Source organism: Erithacus rubecula (assembly GCF_903797595.1).
Source record: "Erithacus rubecula genome assembly, chromosome: 27".
Classification (NCBI taxonomy): Eukaryota; Metazoa; Chordata; class Aves; order Passeriformes; family Muscicapidae; genus Erithacus; species Erithacus rubecula.
The window spans coordinates 1,366,147-1,383,838 of record NC_136679.1 but is presented as its reverse complement, the minus strand read 5'-3'; the positions used below and the strand labels follow the sequence as shown (position 1 = coordinate 1,383,838).

General features: G+C 56.0%; 2 protein-coding genes across 2 annotated transcripts in view; both read left to right on the top strand.

Moving 5' to 3' along the window:
- Positions 1-17,692, top strand: part of CACNB1 (calcium voltage-gated channel auxiliary subunit beta 1) — a 79,078-nt gene that overhangs the window by 22,764 nt on the left and 38,622 nt on the right. The window lies entirely within an intron of this gene.
- On the top strand, positions 1,122-13,988 carry PLXDC1 (plexin domain containing 1; the record flags this gene model as incomplete). The annotated part of the gene is made up of 11 exons (XM_079327815.1): positions 1,122-1,262; positions 2,313-2,419; positions 4,745-4,888; positions 6,445-6,514; positions 8,714-8,836; positions 10,677-10,795; positions 11,627-11,726; positions 12,322-12,417; positions 12,963-13,044; positions 13,272-13,329; positions 13,800-13,988. Exons 1-11 carry the CDS (start codon positions 1,208-1,210, stop codon positions 13,986-13,988), a joined length of 1,143 nt encoding a protein of 380 aa, XP_079183941.1. The 5' UTR covers positions 1,122-1,207.

Genomic DNA, 17,692 nt, shown 5'->3' with positions numbered 1-17,692 from the left:
CATTCCCGTGTCCCCATTCCCGCTGTCCCGCCGTTACCGGTGTTATTGCGGCGGCGGCGGTGGTTCCGCAGCGGGGGTATAGCTCAGTGGTAGAGCATTTGACTGCAGATCAAGAGGTCCCCGGTTCAAATCCGGGTGCCCCCTTGTTTTTCTCACTTTTTTGGGGGAGCCCCAATTTTATTTTTCTCACCCCTTCTCTTTGTCCCTCATCACCCCAGCACCGAGGGGAGGCCACGTTCCCCCCCACTGCCGCTCCCCCAGCCTCGGGGGGCCGCGGTGGGGGCGCCGCTTTGTTTTGGAGCAGGATGGATCCAGCTCTCGGGGATCCCCAAAAATTTTGCTTTTCCCCCTTTGCTACCTCATGTCAGAGCAGCCGCGGGGCCGCAGGACCCCCAAAATTACCCCCGCGCCCCTCGGCTTTGCCCGTGGGATGCGGGGCAGGGATGGGGAGGGGTCAGCATCGCTCTGCAGGCCCCGGGCACGGAGCACATTTCTAGGGGGGGATCTGAACCCCCCTCCCACCCCTGCGCCAGGGCTGAGGGGTTGGGGTGCAGCCCGAGCCCCCCCAAAACGCTGCCCAAATGGTGGCCAGAAGTCGGTTTGGCTGGATGTGGGAGCTGCTCCCGGGGCTCTGCAGTACCAGTGGGACCCCCACCCTGTGCCCCCCACCCTGCGCCCCCCGCTTTGTGCTCCTGCTCCTCTGCCCCCCATCCTGTGCCCCCCCAAACCCCAAAATCCGCTGTTCTTTCCCCAAAGGGGAAAGCTGTGGCATTGGGAAGGGCACAACCGCGTCCCCTGCGGGTCTGTGCATGGGGGGCCCGGGTGGGCGAGGGGTGGGGGTGATGGGGACCCCCCAAGGGGGCTGTAGCGGGGGTCGCGCACCCAGGCGAGGGCGGTGGGCTCAGCCCAGAGCAGCGGGGATAGGCCGGGGGACCCCAAACCTGGCTGGCGTCTCAAGACAGACCCCCAAAAACGCGGGGAGGGAGGGGTGAGCACCCGGAGCTGCGGCTCAGCCCGGGGATGGGGGTGCTCGGGAACATTTCGGGGGTCCCGCTGCCGGCTCCATCCCTTCCCAGTCCCTCCCAGTTCCATCCCCACCCCCGCCCCGCCCCTGGCCCCTCCCGGCTCCGGCTCCGGCTCCGCTCGGTGCTCAGTTCCCGGGAGTCCCGGCCCATAGAGGGGCGCTGAGCCCCCCACGCCCCCCACCATGCTTTGGGGGGGTCTCCTCCTGCTCTGCCTGCTCCGCGGGGCGCTGGGCGCAGGTAGAGGGGCCGGGACTGGGGGTGCAGGGGGGTTTGGGGTGCCGGGGGGTCCCAGCTCTGCCCTGGAGGTCTCTCCGGGGGTCTGCATGTCCCCCCTGTGCCGTGCTGTGCTTTGGGGGTGTCTCCGTGCCCCCCGAGCCCGAAGGTGCGTGTCCCACACCCCACCTGCCCGTGGGGGTCCCGCTCCCCTCCCCAGGTGGGATGCCGGGACCCCCCCATCTGTGCTGGGACAGAGGGGAGGGGGTTGTACCCCACGCAGGATTCCCCCACTCGTGACACCCCACTGTTGGCGCTGGGGGTGCAGCCACCCGCTGAGATTTTGGGGAGCCTTTTGGGGCGGGGGGAGGGGGGGATCTCTGCTCTCTGGGACACCCCACACCTGCCCCCCTCTGCCCCCCAGCATGGCGAGTGTGACCCCCGAGCACAGAGCCCCTCTCTGTCCCTGCCTCAGTTTCCCCTCCCGGAGACCCGGGGACAGAACCCAGCTCGTTAGCAGCTCATTAAGCAGCAATTAACAATTAACTCCGCGGCGGTGACCGGTCCCAGGGGCTGTGCGGTGTCCCCGCTTGGGGACAGTCCCGGCCGTGTCCCCGCCACCCCCGCGCTGCCAGGAGCCTCCTCACCCCCCGCAGGGTCGGTCCCAAATGGGATTTTTACCCTCCCCCAAATTCCCAGCCGCGTTCCCGCCCCCCCGGGGCTGGGGAAACGAGTCTGGAGGGGCGAGCGACGGGATTTGGGGTCCTGGAACCTGCCCTGACACCCGGACCCCATCCCAGCCCGGCGGAGGGGACCCGGCTTGGGGACAGGGAGGGGACATGGAGGGGACATGGAGGACACGGCCACACCGGTGCGGCTCTCCCCTGGCCGCGGTCACACCGTGCTGCCATTTGTGGGTGTCATTCCCGGCTGTCCCCCCACTGTCACCTGTCCCCATCCCTCGAGGCTGAGACCCCTCAAAACTCGTGTCACACAGCCAGAAACGTTTCTTAGGGGGACAGGGCTGACCCCAGGGCTGTCCCCACGCCACTGACCCCTCCCTGTGCCCCCCAGGACGCCCCCCCGGGAGCGAGGGACGGCGGGCTGGGGACACATCGCACATCAGCCAGGACCTGGGGGGCGACATCCCGGCCATGGACACCAACGAGACCCGGATTGTGGTGAGTGGGGGTCCCCCTGCACCCCCTCCCCGCCCGGACCCCCAAAACCATCCCTAATTCCCGCTGGGAATGTCGTTGGCGAGGTGACACTCCGCTCACGTGTCGCCGCCACCTCGGGGGACACCTGGCTCTCCCAGCCCGCCTGTGCCTAATTAGGCGCCCTTAATTAGCTGCCGGTTATTTGTGGCGGGTCCCTTGGCAGCCGGGGGGGCGAGGGGGGGGGTTCCCTGCGCTCTGCGGGTGGGGGATGGGTTTTGTCCCGGTGTTTTTGGGGTCACTCGTCCCGATATTTTTGGTGGGGGAAGTTCCTTGTCCCGATATTTTTGACGTAGGTGACTTGTCCCAATGTTTTCTTTGGTTTTTGTCCCGGATTTTTTGGGGTCACTGGTCGCGATATTTTTGGTGTGGGGTGACTTGTCCCTGTGTATTTTTGGTTTTTTTTTGTCCCGGCGTTTTTGGTGTGGGGGTTCCTTGTCCTCATATCTTTTGTATCGTGTTCCTTGTCTCAATATTTTTGGTGAAGGGTGAGTTATCCCAATGTTTTTTGGTTTTGTCCCGATATTTTTGGTGAAGGGTGATTTGTCCCTGTGTTTTTTTGGGTTTTTTTGTCCCGGTATTTTTTATATCGTGTTCCTTGTCTCAATATATTTTTGGTGTGGAGTTCCTTGTCCCAGTCTTTTTGGTTTTTGTCCCGATATTTTTGGTAGGTGGTTCCTTGTCCCCATATTTTTGGTGCCAACATTTTAGGGATAACTTGGCTGCTTCCCCTCTGCTTCATCTCCTCCCTCGGGGATGGAGAGAAGCCACAAACCAGCAAAATCCCAACGTGGAAATGTTTAAAAACACCCAAAACCACCCCCAAAAAATTAAAATAAAACAACAAAAAAACCACCCAGGCTGCTGCCTGGAGGGAAAAGCAGCAATTTCCCGGGATTTTGGGATCCGTGCCAAGGTCTCACCCTGTCCCGCCTCGGGGGGTGCCCAGGACATGGGAGGGTTTTTCCATCTCTCCTCCCAAAATATCCCAAATTTGGGGTGTGGAGAGCCAGCTCCCAGCCCAGAGTGTGAAGCTCTGCACCGACATTTGGGGACATTTGGGGACATTTGGGGGTCTCTCTCTGGGTGCCAACAAAGTGGGAACCCAAATCTGAGCCCCCCCTCCCCCAGCTGCTCTTCCCAAGGTTCAGAATTTCAATAATTTCAATCTTTTGTTTGGTCGGCCTCGAGTGGTCACTTGGTGGGTCTATCCTGGATTTATCCTGGATTTTTCCCTGGATTTTCACTGTATTTTCCCTGGATTTTTCCAGGATCTATTCTGGATTTTCTCTGGATCTATCCTGGATCTTTCCCAGATCTTTTCTGGATCTATTTTGGATTTTTCCTGAATTTTTCCTGGATCTTTCCCCTGATCTTTTCTGGGTCTATCCTGGATTTTTCCTGGATCTATCCCGGATCTATCCTGGATTATCCCGCATCTTTCCTGGATCTTTGCTGGCTCGATCCTGGGTCTATCTTGGATTTTCCCAGATTTTTCCCAGCTCTATCCCGGATTTTTCCCGTCTCTCCCGGATTTTTCCCATCTCTATCCCGGATTTTTCCCGTCTCTCTTGCATCTCTATCCTGGATTTTTCCCGTCTCTTTCCGAGCTCTATCCCGTATTTTTCCCGTCTCTCTCCTGTCTCTTTCCCAGCTCTATCCCGGATTTTTCCCGTCTCTTTCCGAGCTCTATCCCGGATTTTTCCCGTCTCTCTCCGGGATCCATCCCGCCTCTCTCCCGCCTCTTTCCCCCCTCTCTCCCGCTTCTCTCCCGTCCCTCTCCCGTTTCTCTCGTGCCTCCCTGACGCCCCTCTCCCGCCCCTCTCCCGCCCCTCTCCCGCCCCTCTCCCGTTTCTTTCCCGCCTCTTTCTCCCCTCTCTCCCGTCGCTCTCCCGCCTCTTTACCGCGTCTCTCCCGTCTCTCTCTTGTCCCTCTCCCTCCTCTTTCCTGCCTGTCTCCCGTCCCTTTCCCCCCTCTCTCCCGCCTCTCTCCCGTCCCTCTCCCGTCCCTCTCCCTCCTCTCTCCCGCCTCTCTCCTGCCCCTCTCCCGCCTCTTTTTTGCCTCTTTCTCGTCCCACTCCCGCGTATTTTCCGCCCCTCTTCCGCCTCTTTCCCGCCTCTCTTCCGACCCTCTCCCGCTTTTCTCCCGCCTCTCTCCCAAGCCTCTCCCCTTTTCTCCCGTCCCTCTCCCGCCTCTCTCCCGTGTCTCTCCCGCCACTCTCCCGTCCCTCTCCCGTGTCTCTCCCGTGTCTCTCCCGCCTCTCTGCCCTGTTCTGTCCCCGCGCTGCAGGAGGACAATCACAGCTATTACGTGTCGCGGATCTACGGCCCGGGGCAGGCTCAGCTCCGGGGGCTCTGGGTGGAGCTGGCGGCGGCCAATGGGAGCCACGCCAGGATCCACAGGATCCTGTCCAACAGCCACCGGCAGGGCGCGGTGAGGGCTGGGCGGGGACACCTGGGCACACCTGGGACAGCGGGACACACCTGGGGACACCTGGGACAGCGGGACACACCTGGGGACACCTGGGCACATCTGGGACAGCGGGACACACCTGGGGACACCTGGGACAGCGGGGACACACCTGGGAGACACCTGGGGACACACCTGGGGACACCTGGGACAGCGGGGACACACCTGGGGACACACCCGGGGACACCTGGGACAGCGGGGACACACCTGGGGACACCTGGGGACACACCTGGGGACACCTGGGACAGCGGGGACACACCTGGGGACACCTGGGGACACACCTGGGAGACACCTGGGGACACACCCGGGGACACCTGGGGACACACCTGGGGACACACCTGGGGACACACCTGGGGACACCTGGGGACACACCTGGGGACACACCTGGGGACACACCTGGGGACACACCTGGGGACACACCTGGGACACACCTGGGGGACACTGGGGACACACCTGGGGACACACCTGGGGACACACCTGGGGACACACCCGGGGACACACCTGGGGACACACCCGGGGACACACCCGGGGACACACCTTGGGACATACCTGGGACACACCTGGGGGACACTGGGGACACACCTGGGGACACACCCGGGGACACACCTGGGGACACACCTTGGGACATACCTGGGGACACACCTTGGGACACACCTGGGACACACCTGGGGGACACTGGGGACACACCCGGGGACACACCTGGGACACACCTGGGGACACACCTTGGGACATACCTGGGACACACCTGGGGGACACTGGGGACACACCTGGGACGCACCTGAGACACACCAGGGACACATCTGGGGGTGTCAGGGCTTGGGAAGGGTCTGTGGGACATCCCTGCTCCTCCCGGGGTGAAGGAACCTGCGGGATCCCCATCCCATTATCCCATCCCATTATCCCATCCCATTATCCCATCCCATTATCCCATCCCACTCCATTTCATTCCGTTCCGTTCCATTCCGTTCCATTCCATTCCATTCCATTCCATTCCATTCCATTCCATTCCATTCCATTCCGTTTTCCCATCATTTTCCCATCATGTTCCCATCCCATCCAATCCTATCCCATCCCACTCTATTTCATTCCATTCCATTCAATTGCATTCCATTCCATTTTTTCCATTTCCCCATTTTCCTGTCATTTTCCCATCATTTTCCCATCCCAATCCATTTTCCCCATTTTCCTGTCATTTTCCCATCCCATCCCATCCCATCCCATCCCATCCCATCCCATCCCATCCCATCCCATCCCATCCCATCCCATCCCATCCCAATCAATTTTCCCATTTTCCCATTTTCCCCGTCATTTCCCTATCATTTCCCCATCATTATCCCATTATCCCATAGTGCCATCCCATCATTTTCCCGAGGCTCCAGCTCTCCTCTCCTCTCCACCCCACAGAGGATTTCCCATTTTCCCCATTTTCCCCATTTTCCCATTATCCCATCGTCCCATCCCATAGTGCCATCCCATCATTTTCCCGAGGCTCCAGCTCTCCTCTCCTCCCCACCCCACAGAGGGTCGCTCTGTCCTTTGATTTCCCCTTCTACGGCCACCCCCTGCGGCAGGTGACCATCGCCACCGGCGGTGAGTGGGATGGGATCATGGGATCATGGGATCATGGAATGGGATCATGGGATTATGGGATGGGATAATGGGATGGGATCCATGGGATGGGATCCATGGGATGGGATCATGGGATCATGGGATGGGATCATGGGATTATGGCATGGGATCCATGGGATGGGATCATGGGATCATGGGATCATGGGATGGGATCATGGGATTATGGCATGGGATAATGGGATGGGATCCATGGGATGGGATCCATGGGATGGGATCCATGGGATGGGATCATGGGATCATGGGATGGGATCTATGGGATGGGATCTATGGGATGGGATGGAATGGGATCATGGGATCATGGGATCCATGGGATGGGATCATGGGATCATGGGATCCATGGGATGGGATCATGGGATCATGGGATGGGATCATGGGATGGGATCTATGGGATGGGATCTATGGGATGGGATGGAATGGGATCATGGGATCATGGGATCCATGGGATGGGATCCATGGGATGGGATCATGGGATCATGGGATGGGATCATGGGATGGGATCATGGGATGGGATTCATGGGATGGGATCATGGGATGGGATCATGGGATGGGATCCATGGGATGGGATAATGGGATCATGGGATGGGATCATGGGATGGGATCCATGGGATGGGATCATGGGATGGGATCATGGGATGGGATCATGGGATGGGATCCATGGGATGGGATCATGGGATGGGATCCATGGGATGGGATCATGGGATCATGGGATCCATGGGATGGGATCCATGGGATCATGGGATGGGATCATGGGATGGGATCCATGGGATGGGATCATGGGATGGGATCATGGGATTATGGCATGGGATAATGGGATGGGATCCATGGGATGGGATAATGGGATATGATCCATGGGATGAGATCCATGGGATGGGATCATGGGATGGGATCATGGGATTATGGCATGGGATAATGGGATGGGATCCATGGGATGGGATAATGGGATGGGATCATGGGATGGCATCATGGGATTATGTCATGGGATAATGGGATGGGATCCATGGGATGGGACAATGGGATGGGATCATGGGATTATGGCATGGGATAATGGGATATGATCCATGGGATGGGATCATGGGATGGGATCCATGGGATAATGGGATGGGATAATGAGATGGGATCCATGGGATGGGATGGGATAATGGGATGGAATCCATGGGATTGGATCCATGGGATGGTATCTGTGGGATAATGGGATGATGGGATGGGATCCATGGGATGGGATAATGGGATAATGGGATAATGGGATGACATCCATGGGATGGGATGGGATAATGGGATCCATGGGATAATGGGATGGGATGGATAGGACAGGATGGTATAAGATTGATGGAATGGGATTGATAGAATGGGATCGATGGGATGGGATGGGATGAACAGGGTGGGACAGGATTCTATGGGATGGATGGCATGGGATGGGATGGGATCCATGGGATGGCATGGGCTGGGACTGGGCAGTATAGGATGGGATTGATGAGATGGTATTGATGGGATGGGATGAGATGTATAGGATGGATGGGATGGACAGGACAGGATGGGATCAATCAGATGGGATGGACAGGATGGGATGAAATCCATTGGATGGGATCGATGGGATGGGATGGACAGGATGGGATGAAATCCATTGGATGGGATCCATGGGATAGGATGGGATGGGATGGGATGGGATGTACAGGATGGATGGGATGAGATGTACAGGATGGATGGGATGGGATCCATGGAATGGGATGGGATGGGATGGGATGGGATGGGATGTACAGGATGGATGGGATGGGATGTACAGGATGGATGGGATGGGATCCATGGAATGGGATGGGATGGACGGGATGGGATGGGATGCAGAAGATGGATGGGATGGGATTGATGGGATGGGATGGATGGGATGGGATCCATGGGGTGGATGAGATTCCCACAGTCAGGAGGTGCACATGGCTCTGGTGCTGCTCCAAGCTCTCCCCACACCCCTGAACCTCAGGGAGCCCCAAAATGGGGGCACAGCCCCTCCAACCCCCCTACACCCCAAACCTCCTTGGGACCTCAGGAGCTGCTGCCCCCTCTGCCCCTACACACCCTGGGGGCACGGGGGGGGGTCATGGAGGAAATCCAGAGGGGTAAAACCAGGCTGGGGGTGGGGAAGGGGAACTCGTGGTGCTTCATGCTCAGGTTTCATCTTCGTGGGGGACGTCCCCCACCGCATGCTGACAGCCACGCAGTACATCGCCCCCCTGATGGCCAACTTCAACCCCAGCTACTCCCACAGCTCCACCGTGCAGTACCTGGACAATGGTGAGACCCCTGCCCCACAGGGGCTCCCACAGGGGCTCTGGGGAGGGGGCTGCGGGAGGCTCACCCTCCATCGGGGGGGTTTGATCTGCTCTGAGCCTGGGGGGTGAGATGGAGACAGTGAATGCTCCAGAGAGAAATCAGAGTGCAGGGGGTCAATAAGTGTGAGAGTGAGTTCTGATCTTTTTATTGAATAAGTGTTACAGTGAGTTCTGCTCTTTTTATTGAATAAGTGTGAGAGGGAGTTCTGATATTTTTATTGAATAAGTGTGAGAGGGAGTTCTGATCTTTTTACTGAATAAGTGTTACAGTGAGTTCTGATGTTTTTATTGAATAAGTGTGAGAGCAAGTTCTGATCTTTTTATTGAATAAGTGTGAGAGTGAGTTCTGATATTTTTATTCAATGTGTTACAGTGAGTTCTGATGTTTATATTGAATAAGTGTGAGAGTGAGTTCTAATCTTTTTATTGAATAAATGTGAGAGCGAGTTTTGATGTTTTTATTCAACAAGTGTGAGAGTGAGTTCTGATGTTTTTATTCAACAAGTGTGAGAGGGAGTTCTGATCTTTTTATTGAATAAGTGTGAGAGCGAGTTCTGATGTTTTTGTTCAATAAGTGTGAGAGTGAGTTCTGATGTTTTTATTCTATGAGTGTTACAATGAGTTCTGATCTTTTTATTGAATAAGTGTTACAGTGAGTTCTAATGTTTTTATTCAATAAGTGTGAGAGGGAGTTCTGATCTTTTTATTGAATAAGTGTGAGAGCGAGTTCTGATGTTTTTGTTCAATAAGTGTGAGAGTGAGTTCTGATGTTTTTATTCAATGAGTGTTACAGTGAGTTCTGATCTTTTTATTGAATAAGTGTGAGAGTGAGTTCTGATCTTTTTATTCTATGAGTGTTACAGTGAGTGTTCCAGTGAAGGTTTCACACACAGATATCGTCAGCAGAGGCTCCAGTCTACATTTGTAGACAGAACTTAAACATATAGATTGATAGTAAGAATATTGCTGACATTTCCTAGATAAAACAAGATAAATTGTGTGTGTAGTTCTGTCCATAACCTGGAATTCTAGTAGGTTAAAGAGTGATGGTCTGAGTTTGCACCTTAACTTGTTGGGAAAATCCTATATAAGAGTTTGGATGAGGAGAGTTGATATTTTTGGCTTTTGCCAGGGCTACTACATTCACTTACTGCTTATTGCCATTGCTGATGTGCTCTGTAATAAATAATATTTATAATTATTAGCTGCTTTGCTTATTTAGAAGATTGCCCGACAAGTAAGAGCCCAAGAGTTCAGAGCTGGGGGTCAGAAAGAGCCCCACGTGTGCTGCCACAAGGGAGAGGGGATGGGGAGAGGGTCCTGGCAGGGGAGAGGGGATGGGGAGAGGGTCCTGGCAGGGGAGAGTGGATGGGGAGAGGGTCCTGGCAGGGGAGAGGGGATGGGAAGAGGGTCCTGGCAGGGGAGAGGGGATGGGGAGAGGGATCCTGGCAGGGCAGAGGATCCTGCCAGGGGAGAGGGGATGGGGAGAGGGTCCTGGCAGGGGAGAGGGATGGGCAATGGGATCCCGGTAGGGGAGAGGATCCTGCCAGGGGAAAGGGGATAGGCAGAGGGTTCTGTCAGGGCAGAGGGGTTCTGTCATGGCAGAGGGTCCTGGCAGGGCAGAGGGGTCCTGTTATGGCAGAGGGTCCTGGCAGGGCAGAGGGTCCCGGCGGGGCAGAGGGTCCCGGCGGGGCAGAGGGTCCCGGCAGGGCAGAGGGGATGGGCAGAGGGTCCCGGCAGGGCAGAGGGGATGGGCAGAGGGTCCTGGCAGGGCAGAGGGGCTGACAGCCGTGGTCCCCCAGGCACGGTGCTGGTGGTGCAGTGGGACCGGGTGTACCTGCAGGGCAGGGAGGATGTCGGCAGCTTCACCTTCCAGGCCGCCCTGCACAGCAGCGGCAGGATCGTCTTCGGGTACAAGGAGGTGAGGGAGTGGGGGCGGGGAATGGGGCGGGGAATGGGGCGGGGAATGGGGGTTGGGATGGGGGTTGGGTTTAGGATGGGGATTGGGTTTGGGTTTGGGGTTTGTGTTTGGGATGGCATTTGGGTTTTTGGGAAGGGGTTTGGGTTTTCGGGATGGGTTTTAGGATGGGTTTGTGTTTGGGTTTAGGATGGGTTTGGGTTTTTGGGATGGTGTTTGTGTTTGGGTTTTTGAGATGGGTTTTAGGATGGGGTTTGTGTTTACGATGGTGTTTGGGTTCTTGGGATGGTGTTTGGGTTTTTGGGATGGGGTTTGTGTTTGGGATGGGTTTGAGTTTTTAGGATGGGGTTTTTATGGTGATTTGTGTTTTTGGGATGGGTTTTAGGGTGGTTTGTGTTTTTGGGATGGGGTTTAGGGTGGTTTGTGTTTTTGGGATGGGGTTTAGGATGGTTTGTGTTTTTGGGTTGGGGTTTAGGGTGGTTTGTGTTTTTGGGATGGGGTTTAGGGTGGTTTGTGTTTTTGGGATGGGTTTTAGGATGGTTTGTGGTTTTGGGATGGGGTTTAGGGTGGTTTGTGTTTTTGGGATGGGGTTTAGGGTGGTTTGTGTTTTTGGGATGGGTTTTAGGGTGGTTTGTGTTTTTGGGATGGGGTTTAGGGTGGTTTGTGTTTTTGGGATGGGGTTTAGGGTGGTTTGTGTTTTTGGGATGGGGTTTAGGGTGGTTTGTGTTTTTGGGATGGGGTTTAGGATGGTTTGTGGTTTTGGGATGGGGTTTAGGGTGGTTTGTGTTTTTGGGATGGGGTTTAGGGTGTTTGGGTGTGGCTCCTCTCCCGCAGGTGCCGGTGCCCGTGCTGCAGATCAGCCCCGCCCAGCACCCGGTCCGGGCGGGGCTCTCGGATGCGTTCCTGGTGCTGAGCCCCGACCCCGCCCAGCCCGGTGAGACCCGGGACCGGCCCTGCCCGGGATCCACCCCTGGGATCCGCCCCTGGGATCCACCCCTGGGATCCGCCCCTGGGACCAGCCCTGCCCGGGATCCGCCCCTGGGATCCGCCCCTGGGATCCGCCCCTGGGACCAGCCCTGCCCGGGATCCGCCCCTGGGATCTGTCCCCTGGGATCCGCCCTTGTGATCTGCCCCTGGGATCCGCCCCTGGGATCCCTTTTGGGACCTGCCCCTGGGATCCACCCCTGGGATCCACCCCGGGACCAGCCCTGCCCGGGATCCGCCCCTGGGATCTGCCCTGGGATCCGCCCCTGGGATCCCTTTGGGATCTGTCCCTGGGATCCACCCCTGGGATCTGCCCCGGGATCCCTTTTGGGATCTGTCCCCGGGACATTCCTTGGATCTCTTTTGGGATCCATTCCCGGGATCCACTTTTGGGATCTCATTTTGGGATCTCACTTTGGGATTGCCTCTTTGGGATCCCTCTTTAGGATTCCTTTTTGGGATCCCGTTTTTGGGATTCCTTTCAGGATCTCTCTTTGGGGTCTGTCTGTGGGATGCCTCTCCCCCAGCCCGTCCCTGTGTTGCAGAGTCCCGGCGCAGGACGATCTATGAGTATCACCGTGTGGAGCTGGACCCCAGCAGGATCAGCAGCCGCTCTGCAGTGGAGTTCACCCCGCTGCCCAGTGAGTGCCAGTGCCCCTCCCCCGATCCCACCCAATCCCACCCTGATCCCACCCCAATCACACCCCAATTCCCCCGATCCCACCCAATCCCACCCTGATCACACCCCAATCCCAACCAATCACACCCTGATCCTACCCCAATCACACCCTGATCCCACCCCAATCACACCCTGATCCCACCCCAATCACACCCCAATCCCAACCAATCCAACCCTGATCCTACCCCAATCACACTCCAATTCCACCCTGATCCCACCCCAATCCCACCCCAATCACACCCCAATCACACTCCAATTCCACCCGATCCCCCCCAATCCCCCCCCAGACCCAACCCCGATCCCACCCCAATCCCACCCCCAAACCGCAGCAGGGTGCAGATTCCATCCCGAGGGGCAGCCCAGGCAGGGCCAGCTACAGATGTTGGCAGCTGGCTGCAACCTCTCCCTCTCCCTCTCCCTCTCCCTCTCCCTCTCCCTCTCCCTCTCCCTCTCCCTCTCCCTCTCCCTCTCCCTCTCCCTCTCCCTCTCCCTCTCTCTCATTCCCAGCCTGCCTGCAGCACCTGAGCTGTCACACCTGCCTGAGCTCAGAGCTGCCCTTCAACTGCAGCTGGTGCCACGCCCTGCACAGGTACTGCACCTGGGGAACGGTTCCCGGCAATATTCCACCTTTTTTATTATTATTTTAAAATTATTTAATTATTTTTAATTCTTTTTTATTAATTTTAATTATTATTTTTATTATTTTTATTTATTATTTTGGCGAGCCCCGCCCATTCTGGTTTTTCCCCCCGGGTGGATTTTGGGGTTTTGGGATTTGGGATTTTGGGAGCCCCGCCCATTCTGGTTTCCCCCCAGGTGCTCCAGTGGCTTTGACAGGCACCGGGAGGAGTGGCTGAGCCACGGCTGTGCCCAGGTGAGCCCAGGGCACCCCAAAATCCCCCGGGCACAGTGTGCTGGGATTTCCCTTTATAAATCCCTTTATTCCCTTTAAATATCCCTTTAGATATTTCTTTATCCCTTTGGATTTCCCTTTATAAATCCCTTTATTCCTTTGGATTTCCCTTTATAAATCCCTTTATTCCCTTTGGATATCCCTTGGGATTTCCCTTCAAAATATATTTTATATATTATAAAATAATATATAATTATTTATTATTTTATATATATAATTAAAATATTCTAATATTTCTATTATCCTATTGAGGGGAACAGAGGTCACAGGACCCGGAGCTGCAGAATTTCCCCCAAATTTTCCTCCCTTCTGCCACCTCTGGGTCACATCTGGACCTCGCTCCGCCCCCCCCCGCAGTGTTTGACCCTCCTGGAGTCGCTGCTGGCGGGGAAAGGGTTAAAAGGCCCTAAATTCTCTTTTTTTCTCCGCAGTCGGGTGCGCGGAGCTGCGAGGATCGGGGGGAGGGTGAGGATCAGGGGGAGGGCGGCGCCCCCTCCCCCCGGCACCAACCCCACCCCCTCCCCCACCCCACGGGCTCGGGGCTCCCCGGCAGCCGGACCACGGAGGGTGAGCACCCCAAAACCCCGAGACCCCAAAACCCCGAGACCCCAAATCCCTGAGACCCCAAAACCCCGAGACCCCAAATCCCTGAGACCCCAAATCCCTGAGCAGGAGATCCCCCAAATCCCCGAGACCCCAAATTCCTGAGCAGGAGATCCCCCAAATCCCCGAGACCCCAAATCCATGAGTGATGAGAGGGACCCCAAATCCCCGAGACCCCAAATCCCCGAGACCCCAAATTCATGAGCAGGGGATCCCCCAAATCCCTGAGACCCCAAATCCCTGAGCAGGGGATCCCCCAAATCCCCGAGACCCCAAATCCCTGAGACCCCAAATTCCTGAGCAGGGGATCCCCCAAATCCCCGAGACCCCAAAACCCCGAGACCCCAAATCCCCGAGACCCCAAATCCCTGAGACCCCAATCCTCGAGACCACAAATCCCTGAGACCCCAAATCCTGGATAAGTCCTGAGTAAATCCTGAATAAATTGTGAATAAATCCTGGATAAATTCTGGATCAATCCTGAATAAATCCTGGATAGGTCCTGGGTATGTCCTGAATAAATCCAGGATAAATCCAGATAAATCCTGGAAAAATCCTGGATAAATCAGGGATAAATCCTGGAAAAATCCTGGGTAAATCCTGGGTAGGTCCTGGGTAAATCCTGGATGAATCCTGAATAAATCTTGGGTAAATCCTGGAAAAATTCTGGAAAAATCCTGGGTAAATCCTGAATAAATCCTGGGTAAATCCTGAATAAATCCTGGGTAAATCCTGAATAAATCAGGGGAAAATCCTGGATAAATCCAAATAAATCTTGAATAAATCCAGATAAATCCTGGAAAAATCCTGGATAAATCCTGAATAAATCCTGGGTAAATCCTGGGTAAATCCTGAATAAATCCTGGGTAAATCCTGAATAAATCCTGTATAAATCCTGGCTCGATCCTGATCAATCCTGTATAAATCCAAGACCAATCCTGGCTAGCAGCTCCGCCCCAGGTGTCTCTGTGGAGTTTCCCTGTGGGCTCTCAGCTGGTTCCTGTTTCCCTTTTCCAGGCACGGGCAGCCCCCTCCCCTCCCGGGGCGCCCCTATCCCCACGGGGGCCCTGGTGGCCGTGGCCGTGCTGCTGCTGGCCGGGCTCGCCCTGGCCGGGGTCTGCATCAGCAGCCAGAGCCCCTGCCCTGCAGCGCTGCTGTGTGCCCAGGTGAGAGGGGAGACCATCATCCTCATCTTCATCCATCCTCATCATCCTCATCATCCTCATCATCCTCATCATCCTCATCATCCACCCCCCCTGCCCTGCAGCGCTGCTGTGTGCCCAGGTGAGAGGGGAGACCATCCTCATCATCATCATCATCCATCCTCATCATCCTCATCATCCTCATCATCCACCCCTGCAGCGCTGCTGTGTGCCCAGGTGAGAGGGGAGACCATCATCCTCATCATCATCATCCATCCTCATCATCCTCATCATCCTCATCATCCACCCCCCCCTGCCCTGCAGCGCTGCTGTGTGCCCAGGTGAGAGGGGAGACCATCATCCTCATCTTCATCCATCCTCATCATCCTCATCATCCACCCCTGCAGCGCTGCTGTGTGCCCAGGTGAGAGGGGAGACCATCATCCTCATCATCCTCATCATCCTCATCCTCATCATCCTCATCATCCACCCGTGCAGCGCTGCTGTGTGCCCAGGTGAGAGGGGAGACCATCATCCTCATCATCCTCATCCACTCCACCTGCCCTGCAGCCCTGCTCTGTGCCCAGGTGAGGGGGGAGATCATCCTCCCATCATCCCCATCCTCATCCATCCTCATCCATCCTCATCCATCCTCATCCTCCTCGTCCTCCTCATCCTCCCACTTCCCTGGGGCTGTGTCTTTCCCAGCCAGCTCAGATCCCTGGATCTGTGTCTTCCCCATTGATTATTTTCCCCATCATTTTCCTCATTATCATCCCCATCTTTCTCATCATTTCCCTCATTATTCCCCCATTTATTTCCCTCATTACTTCCTCCATTTAATAATTTCCTCCATTTAATCATTTTGCCCATTTAATCGTTTCCCCATTATCATTTCTTCCATTATTATCTCCCCATTTCCCCATTCCCCATTATTTAATTTCCCCATTTCCTCCATTATTTCATTTCCCCCATTATTTCATTTCCCCATTTCCCCCATTATCATTTCCCCCATTATTTCATTTCCTCCATTATCATTCCCCCACTATTCCCCCATTATCCCCCCACAATCCCCCATTTCCCCGGAGCCTTTGGGGCGCAGCTCCTGTCCCAGCCCCTCACATGTCCCCGTTTGTCCCCATTTGTCCCCGTCTGTCCCCGTTTCTCCCCGTTTGTCCCCGTTTGTCCCCGTTTCTCCCCATTTGTCCCCATTTGTCCCCATTTGTCCCCATCTGTCCCCGTCTGTCCCCGTCTGTCCCCGTCTGTCCCTATTTGTCCCCGTCTGTCCCCGTCTGTCCCCGTCTGTCCCCGTCTGTCCCCGTTTGTCCCCGTTTGTCCCCCTGTCCCCGTTTGTCCCCGTTTCTCCCCATTTGTCCCCGTCTGTCCCCGTTTGTCCCCGTCTGTCCCCGTTTCTCCCCCTTTGTCCCCCTTTGTCCCCGTTTGTCCCCGTTACTCCCCGTTTGTCCCCGTTTGTCCTCGTTTGTCCCCATTTCTCCCCGTTTGTCCTTGTCTCTCCCTTCTTTGTCCCCGTCTGTCCCCGTCTGTCCCCGTCTGTCCCCGTTTGTCCCCGTTTGTCCCCGTCTCTCCCCGTCTCTCCCCGTCTCTCCCCGTCTGTCCCCGTTTGTCCCCGTTTGTCCCCGTTTGTCCCCGTTTGTCCCCGTTTCTCCCCGTTTGTCCCCGTTTCTCCCCGTCTGTCCCCGTTTCTCCCCATCTGTCCCCGTCTGCCCCCGTTTGTCCCCGTTTCTCCCCGTCTGTCCCCGTTTCTCCCCGTCTGTCCCCGTTTCTCCCCGTCTGTCCCCGTTTCTCCCCGTTTGTCCCCGTTTCTCCCCGTCTGTCCCCGTTTCTCCCCGTCTGTCCCCGTTTGTCCCCGTTTGTCCCCGTTTGTCCCCGTTTGTCCCCGTTTCTCCCCGTCTGTCCCCGTTTCTCCCCGTTTGTCCCCGTTTCTCCCCGTCTGTCCCCGTTTCTCCCCGTTTGTCCCCGTTTCTCCCCGTTTCTCCCCGTCTGTCTGTCCCCAGCGCCGCCCGCCCCGCTGGCCCGTCCGGTTCCGCGGCCGCTCCGAACGCGCCTCCTACTCCGAGGTGGAGGCCAGGGGCCAGGAGAAGGAGGGGATCGTGGAGGCTGAGCAGTGCTGAGAGCCCCGACCAGCAATCCTGAGGAATCCCAAGGAAATCCTAAAGGAATCCCAAGGAAATCACGAAGAATCCCGAGGAAATCCCAAGGAAATCCTAAAGGAATCCCAAGGAAATCTCAAAGAATTCTGAAGAATCCCAAGGAAATCCCAAGGAATCCCAAGGAAATCACGAAAAATCCCGAGGAAATCACAAGGAAATCCTAAAGGAATCCCAAGGAAATCACGAAGAATCCCGAGGAAATCCCAAGGAAATCCTAAAGGAATCCCAAGGAAATCTCAAAGAATTCTGAAGAATCTCAAGGAAATCCCAAGGAATCCCAAGGAAATCACGAAAAATCCCGAGGAAATCACAAGGAAATCCTAAAGGAATCCCAAGGAAATCACGAAAAATCCCGAGGAAATCACAAGGAAATCCTAAAGGAATCCCAAGGAAATCTCAAAGAATTCT